The 17,241-nt window shown below is 35.4% G+C and overlaps 1 protein-coding gene across 3 annotated transcripts; it reads right to left on the bottom strand.

The window, feature by feature from the left end:
• Window positions 1-4,437: 4,437 nt before the first annotated feature.
• On the bottom strand, window positions 4,438-15,315 carry LOC103987840 (2-oxoglutarate-Fe(II) type oxidoreductase hxnY). 3 transcript variants are annotated; one of them, XM_009406261.3, is made up of 12 exons: window positions 15,106-15,315; window positions 13,694-13,889; window positions 11,426-11,524; window positions 10,859-10,910; window positions 9,284-9,423; window positions 9,104-9,204; window positions 8,947-9,005; window positions 8,581-8,637; window positions 8,048-8,093; window positions 7,258-7,337; window positions 6,972-7,045; window positions 4,438-4,687 (listed from the first exon to the last, which is right to left on the bottom strand). In XM_009406261.3, the coding sequence occupies exons 1-12, from the start codon at window positions 15,199-15,201 to the stop codon at window positions 4,656-4,658; spliced, it is 1,032 nt and encodes a 343-aa protein (XP_009404536.2). In that variant the 5' UTR covers window positions 15,202-15,315; the 3' UTR covers window positions 4,438-4,655. The 3 variants fall into 3 exon arrangements, with proteins under 3 accessions (XP_009404536.2, XP_009404537.2, XP_018682387.2); XM_009406262.3 differs by having other exon boundaries at window positions 9,302-9,423; XM_018826842.2 differs by lacking the exon at window positions 4,438-4,687 and having other exon boundaries at window positions 6,712-7,045; window positions 9,302-9,423; window positions 15,106-15,312.
• Window positions 15,316-17,241: the final 1,926 nt, after the last annotated feature.

The following is a 17,241-nucleotide window of genomic DNA, read 5'->3' as shown; positions in this document are numbered from 1 at the left end:
CACGGGCCTTTTTACCAGATGCTACAGCAGCAACCGTGAGCGTTCTGGTTGCACGCTGAGAAGGAGCGAGTGAAGAACAACAACAAGAACAACAACAACGGGGGTAGGAGGGAACAGGAGGTCCCGTGTCTGGTGCCAGGAGACGGGTTGTACTGATGTGGTGGATGCAGGGGAGGGGGTGCGAGGACATTGAATGGGGCACAAAGGTGTGGGTTGCTGCTTGTGTACTACGGGAGGGAAGAAGAAGCTCGCACGTCTATTTATGGAAGGGGATGGCTGCTTTCGGCCTGGCAAGGGACAAGAACAGTGATGGGAGCAGTTAGGACTGCCTTCGTCTTCCCCCCCCCCCCCCTCCTTTGTGACCTTCGATGCAGTCCAATAATTCTTTTACTTCGGAGTTTCACTTTCGAGTTCATTTCGTGTTGAGATATCGAAAAAGGTGAAGATTCAACTCACAAAGAAAACTATTGTCAGAAAATAAAAGGAGTATTTAGCTGCATTGTGTGTTAGTGTTGTTGATAACATATTGCTAATTTTTATAGAACGATAGATGATACTAATATTGAGAATAGTCATTCATGTTGGGAGAAAAAAAATTGAAAGAAAAAAGGGATTGATTATATGATTGATTGGGTCTCTAATAAACAGTTTCAAAAATGAAAAATGATCACAAAAAATTTTGTCTTCTACTATATTTATAAATCAAATAGCTTGGGATGCATATGTTGTTGCAGCTTTTATAATGTATATTTCTAAATCAAATAGTTGATGTTGCCACAATGGACTGTTTTTTTATATGATCATAAAATTATTCTAGATCTTAAGAAGAAAAATATAACATCACTATCAGTAAATCCAGTCAAATAAAAAAAAATATCAACATCATGAGTTCCATTTAAATAATGTAGGATTTAAATTTGTTGCATGGAGATGAACTTGTGTTGGATTCTCCATATATAATATCTAGTATGGTTGCAATCAAGTACATAAGATTCTCTATTATATATATCTATAAAAAAAGTACTATCAATTTTCTTAGCATAATTGAGTTTCAAACCTGTTTGAACTGAGACTTTTCTAGAAAATAAAATTTTTTACATCTTGTTGCTCGATTTTAATTCCAAGATAATATTTCATCAAACTCGAGTCAATCATATTAATTTTTTTTTAATAAAAGATTGAAACTCATGAATCATTAGTAAATAATATCCTTCACAAACAATTAATATTCTCCTTACCTTTTCATATAAGCAAATAAGGTATGTTGATAGTTACATTTTTCATATTCATGTGTCTCAAAATATGCATCAATATGGTGCTTCCTTTAAACAAAATAATATCTTTTTTTAATCTATATACCTTATTTTTAAATATTTTAATTATGAATTCAAGAGGTTGATTAACATAAAATTCTTCTTTAACTCATCATGTAAAAAAACTTATTTAATATCTAATTGATAAGTTGACCAATTATTTTGAACCCTAAGAGAAACTACCAACCATATTGTTTCTTATCTACCCATTGATTGATGCAAACATCTCATTATAATCAATCTATTTCTTATTTTTGTTGCTTTTTACAACTAACCTGACTTTGTATTATTCAAAAATTTCATCTTGTCTTAATTTTATTCTATAGATCTATTTTACACTAATAGATTTTTGCTTTGGAAGTAAATCAACTAATTTATATCTTCTTGCATTGCTTTTGATTACTTTCCATCAAGTTACATCAAGTGACTGGATCACTATATATAAAAAGGTAAAGTGAATTGAGATATTTTTGGTCTCCAAAATCATAGAGATTAACAGTGTAATCTTTCATCCATCCTAGGTATTTTCTAATTTTTTTTAGTATAATCATAGATGATGATAAGACTATTTAGTCCCACATTGATTGAGGAGTATGAGAACCAAGGACTTATGAATCCATGAGGTCTCTTTTACTCTCAAAATTACCTTTTAAAGCTCACATGCTTCGAAAGGAAAAAATCATACTAATTCCTCGTAAGCCTACTCTTATGAGTGGCATCAATGATCAACGACCAAATTGTTCCTTATTAGATATTAAATTTGTAAGTCTTTTAATTCTCAACCCAAAAATATCCAAAAAAAAATTCTTAGGCAATAATTTGGTTTTGAATGTACTTTTAAACTTTGTTCCTTATTGTTTTATTCTTCCTTTTTACAATATTATTCTGTTGTGAAGTACATACTATAATCAATTTTCTCTCCCTATAGTGCTATTTTTCTTTCTAACAGATCAATTTTCTCTACCTAAGAGGATCTAATCAGGCTTTAATACCAAGTTAGGAGAAAAAAAATTTGAAAGAAATCAAAACTTAGGAGAGAAGAAAAACAAACAAAAATTATTCACATAACCCTTATCGATTGAGCAGCACCTCCTCCTCTAGCCAACGAGGGTAGCAAGAACGTTACTTCTTTGGCAATCTCTCTCTCTCCCTCTCTTTGGTTTTTTGGATTGCTGTGATTTGGGTGAGATCATCCCAATAAAAATTTGTTGCGACTTGAGAACAACTTGGGACTCTTATCTAACCTTATTCTAATTTTAAATTTAAATTATATTATCTAATAATTCAGTCATCAATAAATTATGTAATTATGTATCCTAAGGATTATAGAGTAATAACTTATCGAGTCAATTTTCTTATCAGCATTGCATTGCATGGCCAAATCAAAACTTATTAATTTTCTTATCAGCATTTATGGTCAAATCAAATCAATATACTCGTTGACTATGCTATTGAGCTCATAGGCGTTGAATTGATGAAAATAATATATTAATCATATGGCAATGATGTATCGATGATGATTATGTGTCATATCTATGTAGTGGATTCTAATTCTTGTCATGCCATTTTTAGAGCTGATAAATTACTTTTTTTATTTTTACCCTTATTGAATAAAAAAAGATGAAAAAGAAAGAAGAGAGAGAAAGAGCTTCCACTTGCCCCTTGGATGATAATGACATGGCATCTGTAATGGGTCCCTAAGATTGAAGACTTGATGGATAATCTAATTCATTGAACCTACCCGTGAACGATTAGAAAAGAAAATATTTTTATTTTTTTCAACACAAAATATAAATTTGATAAATTATTATCCATTACTCTTTTGATTCAATGGATTTTCATTAGTTATTAATTACTGAAATTAGTTATATATCGAGGGTTTTACTAACCACTCAAATTTTTAAGAAAACATATGTCATCATATTTTTGAAGCTTTAGTTTATAGATGCGATATGATCTATATATCTTTAAGCAATTGATCCGATAAAACAAATTGAAAGAAAAAAATATCTTTCAATGTACTATTTATACAGTTAAAAATCTCATAGGATATAAAAGAAAAGGATCCCATGATCTTAAATCGATGTTATCTCAAATTTATCAATGAAAAGTTGATCTATTTTGATTAGTTTTTATAATTAATTTCTTTCGGGCATTGGAACTCATTATTTATATTTTTTTAACACTCTCGATCTATTTATAAGTATTAGATGACTCAACTCAACATATTAATAATAGATATTTTTATATTACTTAATATCTTATATTTAATACATTAGATATTTTACTCCCAACTTAAGTTTTAGGAATTTATAATCACCCAATTAAAATCCCGACAATATCAGAGCATGTTGGTGAATCACGAGGCAAGTGGTTCCCGTGCAACAAGCGACACACCTAAATCGTGATGGTGGCATAATTTTAAGACCCCACCAGCACTGTCACGTGGCAAATACATGCACCTGTAAGAGTTGGTGTGCACAGGTGCCATGTCCATCCAATTCAACCCTCCAAAGAGCATGTCAGTGCCAAGTCACATACCAATGGACGAGAACAGGGAAATGACACACCCATGGATCTCAGCTAGCTTACCTGTTCCTGCCCACTGTGGTCCTTGTCATCTTCTTTGACACGAGAAGAAGAAGAAGAAGAAGAAGCACCATTACGTAGCATAACAACAAGGAATCGTCTGACCATTTCTCTTGTGGTAGGTCACATTTGTACCGGTGGACTGAGGTGAGGTGCATTTGGTCCTGACAATTAGACTGAGGTAGATGACACCGTATTCTGAGCTTTTGAGAAGCTTATTTAACTTAGTTTTCTTCACTAAGTACTCTCTTAACACATGAATGATCATTGTGTACGAAATACTCATCATCATCTTTATTTTAGTTGATTATTTCTTATTTTTTTTATATTATAAAGGGATCAAAAGGGTTTAGATTAGCACGAATGATTTTGTTAAGGGTCTCCTTTTATATAAGAAATCATTTGATCGATCGATCAGATGTGATTGTAGATTTACGAGGAATTATTAATTTTGGACGATGAACGTAACTCAGTAATTTTATCCTTTCGAAACTCATAAGTTTCAAAAACTAAGAGTAAGAAAGATCCAATAAACTTATGAACCATTTATTCTCATACAATTTAACTAATATGAGATTAAATAATCTTATCATGAATAATTATTTATGATAATTAGTTACATGCACCATCCCTCCTCGACCATTAATGCATCTCACATGCAGGTACCTTAATGCACTTGCTTGTTGTCTTTGTACGGTCGCTCTTCATGGTGCTTTTGATTGGTCCGAGTTTTCTCCCCTACTTTGGCCTCGGTCAAGCCACAGCCTTTGAACTGTTCACCAAGTCTGCAACGAAAGAGATGGAACAACACATAAAGTATGGTTAAAGTAGGCAGCAATAAAAGAGGAGAAATCATGGTGTATGTTTGCTCGAATTGGTAAAACCATGTCTCCCCCACACATGGTAATGTGCTCTCATGTCCTCTCATCGAGCTCATGTACTGAGAGCTCCTCCCTCCATGCATGACGGCTGCTTCCTCCTAGGTTGACTTACGGGGGGCCAGGCCACTGCCAATGCTTGCATGGGTTTGGTTGCATGTTCGAGAGCAAAAGTACCAAATCCTCATCATGTCTCGACATGACTAAAGCCAAATACCAAGTTTTGCTGCTCTACTTCAAATCTGTACCACATGTGAGGACAGAGCATCGACGACTCACAGATTTGTATCTTGTTGCTGTAAGTTAATGTAGACGAGGACTGTGGAGTCCTCATCTACTTTTTACCTGGTCTTGGCCCACAGGCCAGGGGTGAGTCGTTTCCCTGCTGTCTTCCCCGTAGCCGGTTCTTCCTGATCTATATTAATTGGAGGAGAAAACCTACGCCATTTTTGTCACTTGACTGATGTGACAAGCTCGAAAAGTAGCATTCGGGTTGCTTGTTGGAATGCCTGCACGAGGCTGATGATATGTTCTCCAATGTGACCAACAAACCCATTCCAAATCGGGTGCGACATGGCGTTGCACGACGCCCGCCCAGGAGAGGGACTGGCGAGCCGAAAGTGAACCAGTTCAACAGCATCAAACTGTGATGCTCGAGAGAGTGATATCCGAAGGTGACCTCAAAGTTTGGCGTGTGAGTTAAGGAAGCAACGACAAGAAAAGACGTTCTGAAGGTTGTCTGCATTGCGTGTGTGTGTATATATATATATATATACATACATATAGATAGACCCATCAGTTCCGATCCAAAGGTAGTGAGTGGCTTTGGACCAGGCTGTATCTTTGAGACGGCCCTTTGCGATGGCCTGGTCCAAAACAATTATAACAACAATGATAGTGAGTCGAGAGGCCCAGTTCTGTTGACTCCAAAGATGGGAGGCTAAACCCTTTTAACAGTATGACTTGGAGAGCCACTAAGAGTTAATCAAACCTACTTTTGCAACTTTAGATAGCTGGAGGTCCATTATATCCATCCCTTTGGGAGAGATACTGATGGTCCATGGTGTACTCGGTAAACTTGGTTCACAAGCCACAGGAGGACAGGACCACCCATCTCATGGCGATAAGTTGGAGTTGCCTCCACAAATTAAGGGCGCTTTCCCATTGGGTTTCAGGTCATTGGCTGTGCGCGGCATGTGTAGGGGTGTAAAGCTTTCGGCAAGCGACAACGACACACAAAGCGAGGGAATCTGGTCGAGCGAGTTCCAGGAGCGATCGGAGGAGTCGCTCCTCCTCAGGGCGAGCATGTCCGCCGACCGCATCAGCCACGCGCGCCCGTCGTCACTGTTCTAGCCACATGGTCGAGGCGCACAAGAGACAAGGAATCACACGTCGAGGGCGTCGGGCGACGATGACGCAGATGGCGCCGCTAATTGTAGCGGAAGGCGAAGCAGGTGAGGTGCCTCCAGAGCAGCCTCGTCCTTGCGAGCGACTCCTAAAGTTTTTGGCGCATGTGTTGGCCGTGTCACTGCTTGCTGTCACCACAGCGACAATCTAACATACACCTTGGTCCCCAAGTTCCATAGGTTGGCATGGGTTCAGTGAAGCGGGTTACAAACGGGCCGTGCAATGGCTTCAGTTAGACCAACAAATTATCCGCAGATTTATTTTGTTGGGCCCGCATAAACCACAGCTCAGTCCGCCCCCAATGCTTCCAAACATGAGCACATATCTACAGTTGGTAGCCAATGGAAGAAGAGACTTTATGTTTAATTGGGCCCCCATATGGCCCGGCCCATGTCAGTTAAGAACCTAAACTACCAGCTTAAAACATTATGCCTCCTCGATCGGCGATGTATGTTCGAAGAAAAGTCAGCATGAGCAGATTTCAGCCAGTATATGTTCGACATCGAATGATCTGACATAAAAAATGTCTCAAAGCTGTCGACTATATTTCTTGTTGATCAGCCACATTGGATCATGATACTTAAATATGTGCCATGCAGGCAACTCTAATAGATCAAGGTTCTACGAAGCTCAACAGTAACATTAGATAATAAACAGAGACTACCATTCGTATGACAATAGAAATAGTTACAAAGAACTGACATGGAGAGAATTCTAGTGAGAAGGATGAATTATGACGATATTGCAAATAAACTCGATTATTTCCTTTAAGATGGATGTTTACCATAAGTGCTGAGGTCGGCATGCGTGTCTTTGTATCTTTGGAGCAGGTATGCTGAACAAGTCACTGCAGGGAACCTGATTGAGAGAACAAATCAGTAAAACCATGCGATTTAAAGGTGATTAAGGTCCGTAAGGATGCTTTCTCTAAGGTCAAAGAACGAGCACAAGGAACATGACATGTCGGAGTTGTTTTAAACTCTCTATTGTGATTTAGATCCACAAAATCTTGATCTGTTACTGCAGTCAAATGATACTCTTAATTCATGTAATACTAGCATAGAACTTACTTTGGCGGATTTGTCTCGGACTTGCAAGTTGGCAAACACTCAACCAGACACTCATGGCTTGGCTCCACAAAGTAAGCAATCTGATCAAATATATAGAGACAATTTAGCAGTGTCCAAATTCAGTGCAAGTTCAGAATTCAATGCTCAATTCAATTAAGTCCAAGATCCTAATCATATCTGTTAGAGCCAAAATGATAAATCCAACATGACCTAAGAACGGCACTTGCCATCAATGATAAACCAGTATTATAGCCACCTAAGAATGTGACAGTTCTTGCCATGTTTTGGTTGGATCTACATAAAGTTGGGACTAAGTTCATGTAAAACTTGAGACAAATGAATGAATGAAAAGGTGGAGGACAAGAGTGTCAATTTACTCTAAAAAATATAGATACCACAATTGGGATAAAAGTTTGCATTGATCAAACTTGATACAACTTGTGCACAACGAAAGAAGACATTATTATGTTAAATGTGTGATAGCAGACAATAAATATAGGTTAATGCGGAACAACTTGATGCCACTTAATATCTTGATTTGCATAAACATAATTTTTTGACATATCACATTCTCCTATATCATGCATTTGGGATGAAACCACAGGCTAACAATTTTATATCTTTGCTAAGGCAATTTTATATATTTTTTGACATATCACATTCTCCTATAAGAATTGTGTGCTAAGGCTAACAATTAGAGAGGAAGGTAGATTATCTAGCATTGAAGATAAGAAGTTGCAACCCTACAGCCGATGTTCATACTGTAATATGTAAGAACAATACAACTTACGGAATAGCGCTCTCTTCCATCCAGAACTACTCTGTGGATCGTGGACCTACATCCAAGCAAAAAAATTAATGTTGCTTTCAATGGAGAGACTGGTTCTGAACTAGTCAAGACATCAATGCACAATTTCCTCGATATGACATGGACAAAAGCAAATTTACTCGATTTTGCAACAAATACTTGAGTCTCCTTTTCCAATCCACAATACAGATCTACAAGGCCTCTATAAAAGGAAGACAACAATAACAAGAAAGACAAACAGTATAATAGAACAAGAACAACAAGCAGTAACAACAATTGCAATATTATTGAGGTCCTAAAAAAAGGAAAAGTAATAGGTAGAAATGAGGGTATTTATTTTACAAGCAACATATGACATTAGTTAAGGCTTCAATTCACAAAGGTCAAGGATAAGAACAATTTTCTGGTTGCAGACAATCAAGATAACCTGTTTTAAATTAGTTACCAACCACATTATGTAAATGCAAGTGATTCCATACTGGTACATTATGCTTCTTGATAAGATATAGGAATACCTGAAAATGCAATTACTCCAACGTTCCAGCATGTCACCAAGATTAACTATGAAGCCTCTGAAGAAAGCACAAACAGTGTTGGAATTATGTCTCTCTTTCCACTAAATCAAGACTGTGATGTGAAAGACAAACAGAACATTCACTACAACCTTACAGTATATATGGTTCAAAAACAAACAAGGTAACTGAAAAATATTTTCAGTTGCATGAATTGACATATAACTCAAACTAACTAGATATGGTGATAAACACTAAACATATATTAAAGCGAAACCATATGTTGTAATGAGTTGCCATAAGAAAACCTATACTTAAGGTATATCATCTCTATCCTTGCATATTAAAAGCAAATTGATGAAAACTAACCCCTTCACTGGTGCCACATATTCCCATACTTGAGGTTTAGCATCTCTATCCTTGCATATCTGCATCATAATTGAAAAATGAATATCCACCTCAATGATGGTAAACTGAGATTAAACAAGAGGATTAATCAATCTATAGTGTCAAGCTTTGAACTCACTTGTAGCCCTGCTACATCATCCGTTGCCAGCAGAGTGATCAAACCATAATCAGAATGTGCTCCAGCTCCAAATACACCTTTATCAGGATTTGAAATTTTACCTGATAATTATAAAAGATATTCATCATGGCATGCATGCATCACAATAAACTTCATAATAATAAGACTCTAAGGTATGACCTGTAAATTGGTTTGCACCTTCATAGTGTAGGAGTCGCAACGTTGCAATAGCCTCTCCAAGCATTTCTGGCTTATCAAAGAAGCCGGCATCTAAGTCAAGTGCAAGTGCTATAATTCTAGCAACAGCTCTGGCGACTCTCCTAAAAGTGAAGGAATAGGTCAAGATAACAAGGATAGCATGTTCACTTCACGACTAAAAGCACAATGTTCATATTTTAAGTATCATTTTCAGTAAATTTTTTAGCTTCAACTATACCTGCATACCAATTTCAAGAAGAAAAAACTCTTGAACAGCAACTGCACTTCTAGCAAGTTGCTGTTTCAGTGTTTTTACAAGAAGAAAAGAGAGCAAAAATGCAATACTGTAGTCAAATCTAGGTGATGGACCACCGTCAACATGTAAAACCAAAGGCATCAACCTCATGCACATACTCTCACGAGTTGGAAATAATGATTTAAAATCACATGAGATCTCATCCATACCAGTCAGTAAACAATGCACCAAACATGGATCAGTATGCGGTCTGCACAACCAGTCAGCAGCCAATGAGCCTGCATGTTCCAAGTTTTTTTTATCCTTTTCCTCAAACTTATGGTTAATTCGACTGCAGCTGTGTCAAGCCAGTTCAAGTCATATCGAACTGGTTCAAGTATTGAACTGATCCAGGTTCAAATCGATCTAATAGCCTACGCATACAATGCAATTCAAGTAGCAATTAACTACAAAGGCAGAGAAAGGAGAGAAAGAATTAGAGCGTAGGTATGTTGTGCATACTTCTGTAGAACCCCTAACTTTAGTCCTAAATCGAAAGTGGTAAAGATCTTAATTGGATTGTAAGAGCCTGATGGACATGCTACTATTAACTTGTACTTGAGCATTCTAGACCAATCAACTCACGGTAAATAGTATCAAAGCCGACCTAGTATTGGGCATGTTGAGAGGCTCGAGTAAGAAAGATAAACACCGGACAAGGTTAGACAACACGCCACAACATGAAGCAACTGTTGGGCTAGGTTTCACATACACCATGTAAGAGTTTGATTCTCGGCTAAGTAGGGGAGATTGTAACACCTCCAAGCCTATTCTCTCATCCAAAGTGGATAATAATCTGAATTAAATTATAAGGGCTTCATGGACGTACTATCATAATTTGGACTCAAAACATTTTAATTAGTAGTTTAGCTCAATATACCACCAATATACCGGTACCGCATAGGACCAACTTGATGCACAGGATACACTCTAGTATTCACTCTCATATAAATGAAATGCATAGCATAATATAAAATCACTAGTTTTGTCATGTTCTTAGAGTGTCACATTAAAGAATGGTTTATTGGATGAAACATGATAATTGAAAGACATGAAGGCTGTGATGATTTATTACAGTCCCTAGAAAACAGTATCTGTTGCCTGATGGTAAAAGCTCTTGCATAGTCTTGAATTCTAAGATATTGCGAATGAAATACTGAGGCTCTTCTTTCGTAGGAAACATATTTAAAATGTCATAATAAAAAGCATAGAAGAATGATATTGTGATCATGTGGGATTGAACAGAAGTACTTAGTACTTACAATGCCTCCTTATGATATCGCTCCATGGTTTCCCTCCATCTCGGTAAAATATCTTCAGAAAGAAAACAGAAAATCAGATTGAAAATTTCAGATTCAATATAACTAGTGAATGCAACTCTCACTATTCAAAATTGATTCCGTCAATAAAAAATAACTTCAAAAGAGTGAATTGCCAAGTGACTAAGTTGCTTCTATGTAGAACAGGAAAAGATTACAGATGGCATAAGGAAAACTGAGCATGTTAATGCCCCATGTATTTGGCTTCTGTACAGATACTTGAATAGCCAAAGGAACTTAGACAAGATCTGAGCTTATGATTGACAAAGCTTTGTCAAGCCCAGTGAACTCTCTTAACTTCTAGTTCATTTGTCATACCAAGCAATAAAGTTATAAAGATTCAAAGATAGTATCAGCAAAAAATTTGAAACAAATACACAAGAGTCATTATAAACTTTATAAAATATTAGAAGATGACAGTGTCAAAATGTAATGTCTAACTTTTTCTTCAATCTCTACTTTCATGATCTGATCAAATTCCAGGGGATAGGAAGCACACCAGCAATTTACCTGCAGATGGCCACAGATTTGGTCCATAAAATGGTTTTTCTGCTTGTGGATCATCTTCATGTATTTCAACGCCAATATAATATCCCTCCTTATAATCACCTAGAAAACAGTAAGCACAGATTTTTTTAAAAAAATATGCTTATTAAAAATGAAGCAGATTAAGAAGAAGCATTTATTAAAATTCCGACTTCAACTGAAAAGATGTTTGTAGATTGTGAAGACAGTTAAGGGCTTATTGCCATAGACTGTAAGACCAAGGTTAAACTAATTGATTAATTGATTGAACTTCAATTTTCCAGTCCAGATTCTACATTCTATTTTATATCATTAATTGAATTACAAAGAGGCTAGCCAAAAAAGAGTTTACAAGTTTTCACTACTATGCTACAGGTTTACAACAACAGCAAAGCCGCAGAGTGCCCAACTACTATGTTGCAAGTCTGAATAACCAAAATTTTTTAAGTACAAGGTCCATAACAATACCTTTTGGTAGATGTCAAGTGACCTTAAAAATTTGATAGGTTCATGGTTGAGCCAACGTGAGACAATTTTCACAAAGTCTCACTATTCACAGTTTTAATGTTAATGATGAAACCTTAAAACACAGAAATATCTTGATTTAGATTATTCTAAAGCAAAAAGCACAACAAAAGGCTGTAGTCAGGACCATGATAGGCAGGGATTGATCTATGACCAATGCAACAAGTGGCTACAAAAGCGCTTCGATGAACTTAATGAACATTAAGCCAATATTTCGTTCAATTAATTAGCTTCCTAACATGTTTTCAAAAATAAAAATGGAATAGGTCTGCTTTTATCTAAAATAAGGTAAAGGAAGAAAAAGCCATGAATCAGTATACTTTCTATATAATGATTTGTTAAATAGTACTGAAACGCATACATCATATCAAGGTTCATTGTACCTGGTGTACTGTTCGGTATGGATGGTATGTACCGGTTCGACAAGGGACTAGTACGGAGCGTACATTAATACACCCCCATATACCGTGTGTAGGTACGCTCAGTATGACTCGGTACAGCTCGGTATGTACCGTACCGACAGTTGGTTGGTACACCGGTACAAACCGATAAGGTGAACCATATATCATAGTTTATGTATATTTACAAGAAAACATTGGTGGTGTACATAAAAAGATGAATATCAGATTAGGAAACTTCTAGGTTAATCTATAACTAATTCAAACTGTCTCAAAGTCGATGTTAGCAAATAATATTAAAGATATATAGCATTAGGTAGACATAGATAATAAATATGTTATATAATTTTAAAATATAGCAAGAAGAATAAAAACATTTTTAAGAGATGGAAGAGATATGTTAACTTTGTATCATCTTTGATGAGGGGAAGAACAATAGATGATTCCCTAGAGGTCAGAAAACTAGTATGAAGTCTCTCCAGCATGATCAAGGTAAAATAATACAGAATATCTGAGACATTGCCCTTAACAGTACTAAATGGCCAGGAAGTATCCAAATAGTAGAATTTGAATAGTTTCGTAAGAAGTGTTTGTTTCTTAGAAATTGAAAGATAATCCATCGTATTAAATTAGCTTGCATAAGAGTCTCCAAAAACAACTTGGATCTTCGCCTATTAACCATTGGATTGAATCCACAGCCAGGTGACATTTAAGATGTTCTGGTACTCTAATTGCATAAGTTATAATCAGGCCTTGTCTCTGATTAATGTATGTGATATTCATGCATGTGATTTGATATAAAAGCATACATGTACAATTAGTTAATTTTATTTTTGTTATTTACTAACCTTGTCATTTCAACATACACACACAATAATAACTTTGTCCGGTTCAAATAAGCAGTTTGATTCTAAAACATGTTATTTTTCAACAATCAAATATCTATTTGAAATTAAACCAATTTCAAACATTAGTATAGTGAACATCATTTTCTTACAACTTCCTAGAACAATTCTCATTCTAGACAATGAAATATAGCACTTTGCAATCTCTCAATTATTACTGAAAAGCATACTCAAACATAACTTGCAATCCAAATTATAGCTAAAGATCATCTTTAATCTAAACAGTCAAATACCAAACAAGATATCAAATGCCAACCTTTAAAAATACATCCAAAAGCAACTGAAAAATTAGGCTACCAAAATATTGATTCAAAAGATAGCAGATATTAACTCTAAGATATTAAATAAGCTAAAATAAAAAAGAACAGTGGCAATATAACATGTTTAAGAACAAGAGGCAAAAGAGAAAAGAACTAAACACCGACCATTTATCTGATGATCTGGGTCCAGAGTCTCATCTAGAATAGGTGTATAACCTCGATGTTTCTCATTTCTAAGCAGCTTCATTTTATCGTCTATTGGCAGATCAAAAAATTTCTTGCTTTGGGCAAAAACTTCATCCATAAACTCTTGGCTAATTCCATGGTCGATGACATAAAAAAACCCAGAATCTAGGCATGCCTGACAACCAATTAACAAAGGAGAGTAGAATTAGAAAACTAGCCTTTGAGCATCAGAAGGAAAGGAGAAAGGAAAAAGAGGAAAGTACATAGAGGTGTACAACATTTATCATGCCAAAAAAAATCATAGATGAATTTACAGTTGGAGTTCATCGTCAGTATCTTCCTATATATCATATCATAATGCTAATGATGTCATGATAACCATAATTTTATTGCCAAATGTTACAATAATGTCGCATTTACTTCACAGAATTTGATCACTAAAACTGAAATATGAATGAACAATTCTGACTCCTATCATTTGATTGGGAAACAAGGAGGGGGGGACAAATTCCCCCCGTGAAGAGTTCTGAAATCCTACTATTGGGGTAGGATTTTAATCAAATTATTTAACAAAAGAGCTTTGAAATAGAAAAATAATTTTTGTTTTGCCACAAAAATTCTGCATCAAAAAATTGAATAATAATATTTTTATTTTTCAAATGAAAACCAAACTCATGTAATCTTTGACCACAAGTAGGGAACGAGATTCCCTCAAGTAAGTTTAATCCCACAAAAGTTAGTGGAGGGGCAACATCTACTACAACGGTGAAGAAATGCACAACTTGCACAAGATGGGGATTGAAACCCTAACAACTTCTCACTTGCGAGGGATGGTCTATCAATCAAGACAAGGGACGGTGTCCAGACTCGAGTTCGGCTTGATTTTGAGCCAGGCTAAATTTGGGGTCCATGCTAACACGTAAGAAGCCAAAATTGATCATTCATCTAAGCAGCATACCATTATTTCACGCCAACCTCGACCATACTTGGCTCCATTACAACCTTAATCGAGACCATTAAAGAGAGGGAACAAAAACCGATACACATCGAAAGAAGAAAGTTATATTAAGGAATCGAATGAATCGAGGAACGGCAGAACTGCCTTCAATATCTGCAAATAAACTACAAAAACTCAAAATGAATAGAATTACAAGATGCTTGATCAGAAAGGAACGAAGAAAAAATTGAATCATCTTGGAAGCAAGCCGGTATAAGAAAGAAGAAAATTCTGATCCGACGAATCAAAAGATTCCATTTTTATCGAAAACTAGGGAATCAAGAACGGATTGGGGCCCTAAAACTAGTCGAACTCGAAACCCAAACCAGGGGGAGAGTCGGTGCAATCAAGCGGAAACGGGCAATCGAAGTGGGGAAGGGGATCAAAAGCGCACCTGCTTGAGAAGCGTAACGGATTTGTTGATATCAGGCTCCGAAAGACTGATGCAATCGAGCGACGTGGTGTGGGAGGCCGGTGCACAACTCGCCATTTCACCCGAAGCTTCTTCCGACAAATCTGCCCTGCTCTTGTTCTTCTTCCCTCTGCCCTCCCCTCCGACCTCAGCCTCTGCAATATATAGTGACGGGAGGGTCGATCACTGTCTCCGACACGCATCCACATAAAATGAGCCCAGCAAAGTCACCTCGACATTATTACGGTAAGAAAGATAATAACATGAATAATCGTGTGGAGGTAATAAGTCTTCTTTTTTATGTCTTTTTCCACAAAAACAATAAATATATTAGAAAAAGATTGATAATTTAAAATATTATCCAATAAATTTAATATTCAAAATTTCGATTTAGTTATAATATATTAGAATCACTTATTAAAGATTAATAACTTAAAATACTAAGATCAAGAAGTATAACAAAATAATATTGAACCAAATTTTACACTTACAACATCAGATCCACTCATATTGAAGTATTTGATATCTCACGTGATCACTTACATATTTACAACATTAATTTTGAATGTATCAATTAGCTTAATTAATGTTATGATAGATTAGAGTCGATTGATGTTCATTTTTAATTCGGGTTATGGGGTTAAGAGCGTAGTGACTTGAGGTCAGATTTGGACCGTTTGATATTGTGATATGAGATCGTTAAATCAAAGTCAAAATTAATGATGAGAATGGTTAATGCGCATCGATCAACCATCGATTACAAAACCAAATCATGGATTAGAGTGATGTGTGATCCGTTAGATGGTGATGCACGCAGTATGGACCTAAGTTGACCGGATTCAACGGTCCATGCACTCGTCAATGGACAAAGGCACGATGTATTTGTGTGGAAGAGGACCGATGCGAAGTATGCGCGTGATCTTTTGCTCGATAGGGATCTATGAACAAAGGCACAAATCATGATGAAGCGCATCGGCACCTTCACAGGGAAGGGTGAAAGCAGCGTGTCAATAAAGAAGAAAAGGGGTCAAAAAGGAGAGAGAAAGGCATCACGGAATCAAAGTTCCTTTTTCCTTTAATTAAGAGGGAACGACGGTTCAAATTGAACTCATACGCCATCATCATCGCTGCCACATTTTATTGACCATACCTTCTTTTATTTAGTGGAGCGTGTGAGGAACGCATTTTTTAAGAAAATATTTATATTTTTGAGTTATTTCTTAAAAGGAACTTCTTCTTTTTATTTTTTTAATAATTATTTTTTATTTAAAATACTAAAATACCTCTAAAAAAAATTGTATAAATTTTCTACCCTTTTTTTATTAATTTTTTTTAACTATTATTATTAAATATTTTATTTAATAATAATATAATCGTTCTCATTAAGTTCATCATTTATTATAATCAATTTCTTCATTTATTATGATTTAAATATTTTAATTTTTTATTCTAAATATAATTATTTATTATTAAATATTTAATATCATTAAGATTCTTCATTATGGTTCAAACGTTATAAATTTGAATTAATTCTTATGAGTTGGTGATAATAAATGTTCTTGATGAGAGAACATCTATATAAACGATGATTTTGGTCTCTGAGCTCAACATCTCTTTGAAGTCCAAAGGATTTTCTACGCCATCTAAAGCGAGAGTCCTGAGCTAAAAAATGCCAAAGTTCAAGAAGAAACTGCTATAGAAATTCTTGACAACAATGACTCGAGGTACGCTATTTTGTTTCTGTATTAGTTTTATTGTATTACTATTATAATGATTTAGAAACACAAGTTGGTATCAAAGATTTCTACTAGTTGGTATTAGAGCAAATTGACCACTGCCTTAATAAATGAGTTTTCATTTTTTATACTATGAATATGGTTTTATTTTGGTTTCTTTTTTAAACTTCTTGATATATTTCATATTGAAAATTATGAGGATATAATATTTTCAATATTTTTTGTTAGTAAAATGCTCATATTTTGTATGCATATTTGGTTATATTGATTTATGCTTATAAGTCAATTTTATATGTCTAAAATGTCTAGTGATCCATATAATCTTAATTAATTAAGAATTAATCACAGCATCCTTAATTAATTAAAATTATATATAAAATTA

The sequence above is a fragment of the Musa acuminata genome, chromosome BXJ3-6 (genome assembly GCF_036884655.1).
Source record: "Musa acuminata AAA Group cultivar baxijiao chromosome BXJ3-6, Cavendish_Baxijiao_AAA, whole genome shotgun sequence".
Taxonomy (NCBI): Eukaryota; Viridiplantae; Streptophyta; class Magnoliopsida; order Zingiberales; family Musaceae; genus Musa; species Musa acuminata.
The sequence above is the reverse complement of the archived record's forward strand: the minus strand, read 5'-3'. Positions and strand labels throughout refer to the sequence as shown.

Bases quoted from the DNA above. Each gene is read 5' to 3' on its own strand.
- LOC103987840 (XM_009406261.3), bottom strand. From the start codon at position 15,201: ATGGCGAGTTGTGCACCGGCCTCCCACACCACGTCGCTCGATTGCATC. The intron at 10,911-11,425 runs GTAAATTGCTGG...TTCTTTCTGAAG, and splicing joins AAATCTGTGGCCATCTGCAG to ATATTTTACCGAGATGGAGG. The intron at 8,638-8,946 runs GTTAGTTTTCAT...TGCTTTCTTCAG, and splicing joins TATGTGGCACCAGTGAAGGG to AGGCTTCATAGTTAATCTTG.